The sequence below is a fragment of the Phoca vitulina genome, unplaced genomic scaffold (genome assembly GCF_004348235.1).
Source record: "Phoca vitulina isolate PV1807 unplaced genomic scaffold, GSC_HSeal_1.0 scaffold14, whole genome shotgun sequence".
Taxonomy (NCBI): domain Eukaryota; kingdom Metazoa; phylum Chordata; class Mammalia; order Carnivora; family Phocidae; genus Phoca; species Phoca vitulina.
The window spans coordinates 33,824,018-33,832,030 of record NW_022589717.1 but is presented as its reverse complement, the minus strand read 5'-3'; the positions used below and the strand labels follow the sequence as shown (position 1 = coordinate 33,832,030).

Genomic DNA, 8,013 nt, shown 5'->3' with positions numbered 1-8,013 from the left:
CCCGAAAACATGACTAGTATTCGCGGACTTGGGCGGAGACCCACAAGGAGACTGGGCGGGACTTCAGGCGGGAGGAGGCGGGGTTTCTGGGTGTTGGGCGCGAGCAGTTTGAAAGACAGTTGGTGTTGGTTCGGCTGCTAAGGTCCGATTCCGCAGTGCCAGCCCTGCTCAATGGCAGACCCTGAGGAGGTGCGGATTTCTTCGCCGCCCCCGCCGCCTCCTTCCTCTCCCTCGTCTTCAGACGCCTCGTCAGCATCTTCCCCCGGCGTTCCAGTGAGTTTGGGCTGGCCAGTTGCGAGCAGGAGCAGCGGCCGAACGGTGGACCCTCTGGAGGAAGTAGAGCTGCAGATTGGAAACGTGAGTGTCGCTCGACAGGTCCCGGGGCCGCGTCCCCACTTGGCCCTTGTGGAAGACAGACCGTTGCTGTGCAAGGGAGGGAAGGACCAGGAATCCGCATCTCGCCCTTCTGCCCCCTGAGGGCGTGGGCTGGGGGGGTGGGTAGGTAAACCGGAGACCCGATGCCCCTTGTCCACCATCCCTGAGGACTCCGCCTTTAGAATTAGTGTTGAGGAGTAAGGGGTTATCCCTCCACCCGCCCCACCCTTCACTGTTTTCTTTTTGTCTCGCCTTCTGGTTTCAATCATGCTCTGTAACCTGAAACCACGCAGCTTTGCTGCGCCGGCGCGTGTTGGCGGTGTCTGCCCTCTATTCCTCCTCCTTGTCTGTTGGTGCTTAGGAACAGGCTGTGATTTCTTTTCGTGGGTCTTAAGATCCCGCTGCTCTAGTTGGCCACCTGCCAGAGCCTGCTGGCAATGCTACGATTGCCTGTCTCAGGCTTGCTTCGCGCTGGACCCATTTGGAGGGGTTGCTTAAGGCGCTTGTAGTCCAGATTGGTTTCATTAACCGCTAGGTCAAAGGCCCCTTTGGTTTCTGTTGAATCTCGAATTCCACTGCCACACACACACACACACACACACACACACACCCCCCACCCACCCAGAGGAGTTTCAGTATATAAGGACTCTTGGGTGAGTCAAGTGAATGAGGTATGGAGGATGTAATCCTCCTGGGAGAAGTTTGTGGAATAGACTCTCCTGTGCAGATTGGAAACTGGGTAATGAACTCGGTTATCTCTCATTGCTTAATAAGTACTTTTTTAAAAAGATGACTAAAGTGCTGATACAGCTTCTGCTTTTGTTGAACAAGACTGGCATCAAGAGAATATGTAGAATGGGCTGCTGATAGGTTATCTAGAAACAGTGTTATTTTATATTCTAGGTGAAGAAAACATTTGAGTAAGAAGTGAATTCCACCAAGAGTTGGATATTTTCTGTATGCTGCTTTTGTTTGTTTTGATTTTGTTGATGTTATTTGTCCCTTCAGAGTATTTGTTCTTTGGTCTATACATTTTCATGGTCTATATAGTGTTCACAGGTAAAATTAGTGGGACAATGTCCTTGTTACCTAAATATCAGTGAGTTGTTTGTGATGAAATCCTTCAGATACTGATATCTGGTACTTAGCGTCAAGGGATCCAAGTCCTCTTTTTGAGCTAAATGAGTCTAGTGTATTTTCTTTCTTTCTTTTTTTCTTTTAAAGATTTTGGTTGTTTTTTTTTTTTTAAGCAATCCCTACACCCGGCATGGGGCTTGAACTCACAATGCTGAGATCAAAAGTCACTTGCTCTCTATGACTGAGCCAGCCAGGTGCCCCTGGTGTATTTTAAGTTAAAAAAAAAAAAAAGTACTGACTTGTTATGTCTGGTGCATAATGGATATCTTCCCAGCAGACATATTTCCTCAACGCTTACTTCATAATAAAGAATTTCTTAGGTTCTCTGAAAAAGCTAGTGTTTCAGTTTGAAGATTTTTTTACTTTTATGGAAAATAAGTTGGGCATGGGAGTCAAGGTTTTAAGCTATTTTTAGACTATTTATAAAATGAGATGAAAATCTGAAAGATAAACTTATATTGTTTGACTCTTTTTTTTTTTTTTTAATTTCAGGCAGCATTTTCACTAACCAAACTTCTCGAAGCCATATCTGCAGTATCAGCTCAAGTAGAAGAGCTTGCCTTCAAATGTACAGAAAATGCACGTTTCCTTAAAACATGGCGGGACCTCTTGAAAGAAGGCTATGATTCTTTGAAGCCTGACAACTGATTTGGCTGTGTAATAATTCATACGTCCTCATTTATGATGTTTGAACGTGTACCATAGGTATCCGGTTGTCTCCAGCAGTTCTGTGTATTCAGAATGAAATTTTCTGAGTGGTTTTCTCACTTTTGTGAAAGCAGAATACCGATGCTGTTTTTGATGCTGGCCAATATTTATCTTTAAATACTTTCTGTCCTCTAAACTTTCATAGACTCTTTTATGAAAGTTAATTTCATCAGTAGATAATGTTAAGAATGCTACAGTGTGATCAAACTGAAAGGCTACACTTCCTGGGCCATTGGACTGTCTGTGGCAGATTTGGCAGAAAGTATAATGAAGAATCTTAGGCGGGTGCATCCAATTTCCACCATGATTAAGGGTCTCTATGGAATTAAAGATGATGTCTTCCTTAGTGTCCCTTGCATCTTGGGACAGAATGGAATTTCAGATGTTGTGAAGGTGACTCTGACTCCTGAGGAGGAGGCCCGTTTGAAGAAGAGTGCAGGTACACTTTGGGGGATCCAAAAGGAGCTGCAGTTTTAAAGTTTTCTAATGTACCACTTCACTGTCTAGACTACAACAGGATTTTAGTTGGAGGTTGTGTATATTGTCCTTATTATCTGATCTGTTACTCAAGTAATATTAAAATGGCCTAAGAAAAAACATCAGTTTCCTAAAGTTCCAAATAGGAATGGTTCACCAAACCCTGCAGCTGTATCCTGATGCTGGATGATACCTGTCTTTGTAGCCCTAAATTGGTTAACGTAAGTTAGCCCCACCGTCTCAGAGTCACCACTGCCAGTACTGCAGAGCTGCGGTCGTGTGTTTACTGTGTGTTCTGTCACTTCGGGTTCCTTCCCCCAACACCCGACATGCCTAGTCCATCTTTTCCGGTCAGTCACACCCTGGGATCCAATGTATAAATTCAGTATTGCATGGATGGTGCATAACTGTTCTGAAGGATCTTATTTTGTGTACCATATATGTCAGAATATAGTGTACATGGCCATATAATGTAAAAAGAAAATGCAAGCAACTATCCTAAGTGTCATACCAACTAAAATACCAAATAAATTCTGAACAGTGACTCTTTTTTGGAAAAAAAAAAAAAAAAAAGCTACAGTGTTACCAATAGGAAAAAACGGATAGACCATTATTCTATTTGATTTCCAAGAAGATGCCAAGAGTTTGAAGTTGAGCTTCATTTTCTGGACCAAGGGAAGTAACTTTAAGGTTACCAGTGTTGGCCCAGCTCCACTAGGCCAACTTCCCTGGAACTAGAGATTGTGTCTTTATCTTCAGCACCTAGAACAATGACAGTGTCACACAACAACCAGTAAATGTTTGTTGAATAAAAGAGTTGACAATACAATTAAAAGCTGTCTTTTCTTCCTGTTTTTTGGCGTGAAAATTGTAACTGTTTTTCTAAAAAGTATTTTAATCAGAACCTCACTGACTTGAAGGAAAACATTCTTTTCTTTACGGGAATTTGAAATTTAACTGATGACAACTTTTTAAAATATATGATAAATACTTTTTATTCTTTTTAAAAAGCTTTTACTTCAGAAAATAAAAGCCGTCTGGAAAGAATGTATATATATATATATATATATATATATATATATATATATATATATTTTTTTTTTTTTTTTTTTTCCCCCTGTTTTGTTTCTCAGGTTAATTGCTTTGTGATGTTGTATGTTCAATTGTTCTCTTTAAAGTGTCTTATCAAAATTATGGCTCTGTACTATTACTCTTTGAACTTTGCACATAATAATTCTAAATTCTAAAGATACTTTGTTTTTAATGCATCAAATTTAAATGATGTGATTGGTTTCATATTTGACTTTAATGACAATGTTCTACTTTACTTGTCCCATATCTTATTATTGTTCTCTTTTTGTTGGTTTATGTCATATGTGTCAGTGATTAAGCCAACTAATTCTCCATAACTTATAGACATCTTTGATATGGATCTTAATTCTTTTGTCGATATGGAGATGTGTACAGAACTATATTCTAAAGCTCTACAGTGGGGTTATGAAAGGGGACAAATAGATGGACAAAGAATTGTTTAGTATATTAAGTCATAGTTCTTGATTAATTTTTTTTAAGTTAAAAATAACACATATGGTGTGTTTATACCAAAGAGATACTTATTTTGATATTAGAAAAATATTTTTATGTGTCATCAGAAGTGCAATTTTTAAAATGTACAGAAATAAAAGTGTTCAAAGCAAATTTTATTTCCATTTCTTTGGGTTCATTATTTTAAAACTTTTATATAAATATTTCAAGCATAAGAGTAAAATATTAGAGATATAATCCCACCATGCAGATTTAATAAATGTTAGTATTTGGCTATACTTTCTTCAGATCTACATATGTTTGTAAATGTTAGATACATTTGAAACTTTTGTTACCTCTTTGATCCCATCCCTTCTTCTCTCCCAGAGGTAACCATTGTCCTAGAAGTGGTGTATATTCTAGTTTGTGTTCTTATATTTTTAATGCATACATATGTTTTCAAAGCACTACAAAATACTGTTTTGTGTATGTGGTAGCTAGCCTCCAGATGGCCACAATAGTCAGCCTCCTGGTATTCATGCCCTTGTATAGTCTCACACATTGAATAGTGCTGACTTGTATATCTACTAGGAGATTGAGGAAACGCAGTGTGTGATTTCTGAGGCCATACCTTTGTCCATTTTTCTATTATGTTTTGTCTTTCCCTTATCAATTTGTAGGTATTACATATTTTGAATACTAAGTAATGATCTGTTATCTATGTTTCAACTATCTTTTGTAGTTTGTGATTTATCTTTATATTTGATTGTGGAGTTTTATGAAATAAATGGTTTTAATTTTGATGAAATCTTACCAATTTTTCATAATAGTGCTTTCTGGGTCTTGATTGGAAATGTCATAAAGATACTCTCCTTTACATCTTTCCAAAAGTTAAATTTTTGTTTTTAATGTTTAGGTGTTTAACCCATCTGAATTTTGCTTATGGTGTGATTTTGGGATCTTGTTTATTTTTGTATGTGTATTGGTGTTCCTCCAAGTATCAGTATTTTCAAATGCTACCTCTGTCATTCAATTACCATATAAGTGCTTGGTTCTGAGCTCATTATTCTATTCTGATCTATTTGCTTAACCCTATGCTAAGATTCCCTATAACTTTTGTTATAGCTTTATCATAAGTATGATATGTACTACTTTGATTTTTGTGTGTGTGACTTCCTTCCCCAACCATGTATATATTTTTTTATGTTAGAAAAGAAAAACCATGTTAGTTGATTTCTAATTTTGTTGAATTGTGGTCAGCTGAGGTTAACCCCCGATTTTAGGTAGTGAGGTTTCTGTGGACACTTAATTTTATTCCTCAGCACTAAAACTCATAGCTGCTAGTGTCAGGAGTCTGGTAGGCCCAGAGCTCAGCTGTTTAGTTTCTGTTGCCATGTGTGGCCCACAGAGAAGTTCATCTTATTTTTAAGAGTTGCTTTTTAAAAAAGCATTCCCTTTTATATTTCTTTTTGCTCTGCTTCATGGGAGGGGTTGGGAACGCTTCAAAACATAAACATTTTCTTAAAGACTTAAATTTTTTTCTTAGTAGCTAATTACCAGCTCTATATGAACCTGAGAGGAAAACTTAGTATTTTGACTAATGTAATTAAAGCCTTATGAGGCCAAAGTGAATATGATGAAATTTTTTTCTTAAGATTTTATTTATATATTTATTTGACAGCAAGAGAGAGCAAGAGCACAAGCAGGGAAGCAGCAGAGGGAGAGGGAGAAGCAGGCTCCCCGCTGAGCAGGGAGCCCAACAATGGGCTTGATCTAAGGACCCTGGGATCATGACCTGAGCTGAAGGCAGAAGCTTAACCAACTGAGCCACCCAGGTGCCCAATATGATAACATTTTTAATATTAAAAATAATGTGTTTCAAAACTTCTGAGTATGAAATATGTGTTAGGCACTATGCTAGGAGGTTTATAAGCATTATTTCATATTAGCTTTTTGAGGAAAGTGATAATTATACCTATCTACAGAAACAGGATAGGAAAAAGGCTGATATGAAATAATTTGCCTGTGGGTCTCTTACACCAAAATTAATATGCCTGTCTATACCATACCTAGCCACCTAGCTCTTGGTTAGACCTATTAGTATTCAAGCTTACTTTGTTGACTCTCCCCAATCATGATGGTTTATTTTATGTGTCGACTGGGTCACAGGATATCCAGATTTTTGGTCAAACATTATGGGTGTTCCTTTGAGGGTATTCTTGGATGAGATTAACATATTGGTAGGTTGAGTATAGCAGATCGCCCCTGGTAATGTGGGTGAGCTTCATTCAATCAGTTGAAGGCCTGAATAGAACAAAAGCCTGCTCCTCCCCTGAGTAATAGCATTCTACCTGATGGCCTTGGAAAAGTGGCTGGTCTTGCCTGATGACCTTTGAACTAGGACATTGGTTTTTCTTAGTTCTACAGTAGCTTCTGGCCTTTGGATTCGAACGGAGACATGAGCTCTACAGATTTTGGACTTGCCAGCCTCCATAATCATGTGGGACAATTTCTTATAAATCTCTCTATAAATATATAGATTTGGTGCCTGGGTGGCTCAGTCGTTAAGTGTCTGCCTTCAGTTCAGGTCATGATCCCAGGGTCCTGGGATCAAACCCCGCATCGGGCTCCCTGCTCTGAGGGAGGCCTGCTTCTCCCTCTCCCACTCCCCCTGCTTGTGTTTCCTCTCTTGCTGTGTCTCTCTCTGTCAAATAAATAAATGAAATCTTTAAAAAAAAAAAAAAAAAAAAAAAAAATATATATATATATATATATATATATATATATATATATATATAGATTCTGTTTCTCTGGAGAATTCTGACTAACACACCATTTAAAAATGGAACTTACATGTTTGTCCGTTCAGTCACCCATCATAGAATACTTGTGCTAATAACTGTATTATATTCAATTTTTTTCCCTTAGATTAATTTGAGAGCTCTAAATACTTGAGCAAATTACAACTGGAGGTATAGAAACTTGTTAGAAGGTTATTGCAAATATAGTGATGAGACATGATGTTGGCCCAAACTAAGGTATTCAGAATTGGAATAAAGAGAAGTACATAGATTTAAGAGCTGTTTATTAGATAGAATAAAGGTGAGGCTAGGTGAGTTTGATATGGTGGATAAAGGAGAAGGAAGAGCCAAAGGATGACTCAAAGATTTCTAGGTTGGGCTGTTGGTACCATTCACCCAGATAGGGTCTTGAAGAGACTCAAGTGTCAGGGTCAGAGTCCATAATAATGACATTAAAAAGCCAGTGAGATACCCAAGTGTAAATGTCTAGGGGTAGTTGTATGCATAAGTGGCTAATTTAGGAAAGAGAATAAGCTAAAGGCAAAAATGTGGGAATCATCAGTATATACATAGTAATTGAAACCACAGGTTTCAATAGTAGGTAAGACTGCTAGTCTATAGATAAAAAGATTTAAAACAGAGTAAATGAGGCTTCTAGTGAAAGATTTTCTCTTTAAAAGAGGAGTACATTAGTAAAAATTAAATACATTTTTGAAGTATCAATTCACTTATTACTTAGTTTATTAAGCAGTGAAATGCATGGACCTCACCATTCTAGCTGCATATATCCCTTTCCCATTTGTTGTTTTCCTTCAACTTTATCAGTGTCTAAATTGCTAAAAGGCAGTAAATAAGTAATTGCTTTGTGAGAGATTATGTACTAGCCTGATGTATTAGGAGCCCTTAAACTAAAAATAGAAAGAAAAGAAAGAAGGAATGAAAAAGAAAGAAAGAAAGAAAGAAAGAAAGAAAGAAAGAAAGAAAGAAAGAA

At 37.9% G+C, this 8,013-nt stretch overlaps 1 protein-coding gene across 1 annotated transcript; it reads left to right on the top strand.

Annotated features, from left to right (window-relative positions):
* Nucleotides 1-82: 82 nt before the first annotated feature.
* CUNH4orf46 (chromosome unknown C4orf46 homolog) lies at nucleotides 83-3,634 on the top strand. Its single transcript, XM_032412730.1, has 2 exons — nucleotides 83-357; nucleotides 2,005-3,634. The coding sequence occupies exons 1-2, from the start codon at nucleotides 172-174 to the stop codon at nucleotides 2,158-2,160; spliced, it is 342 nt and encodes a 113-aa protein (XP_032268621.1). The 5' UTR covers nucleotides 83-171; the 3' UTR covers nucleotides 2,161-3,634.
* Nucleotides 3,635-8,013: the final 4,379 nt, after the last annotated feature.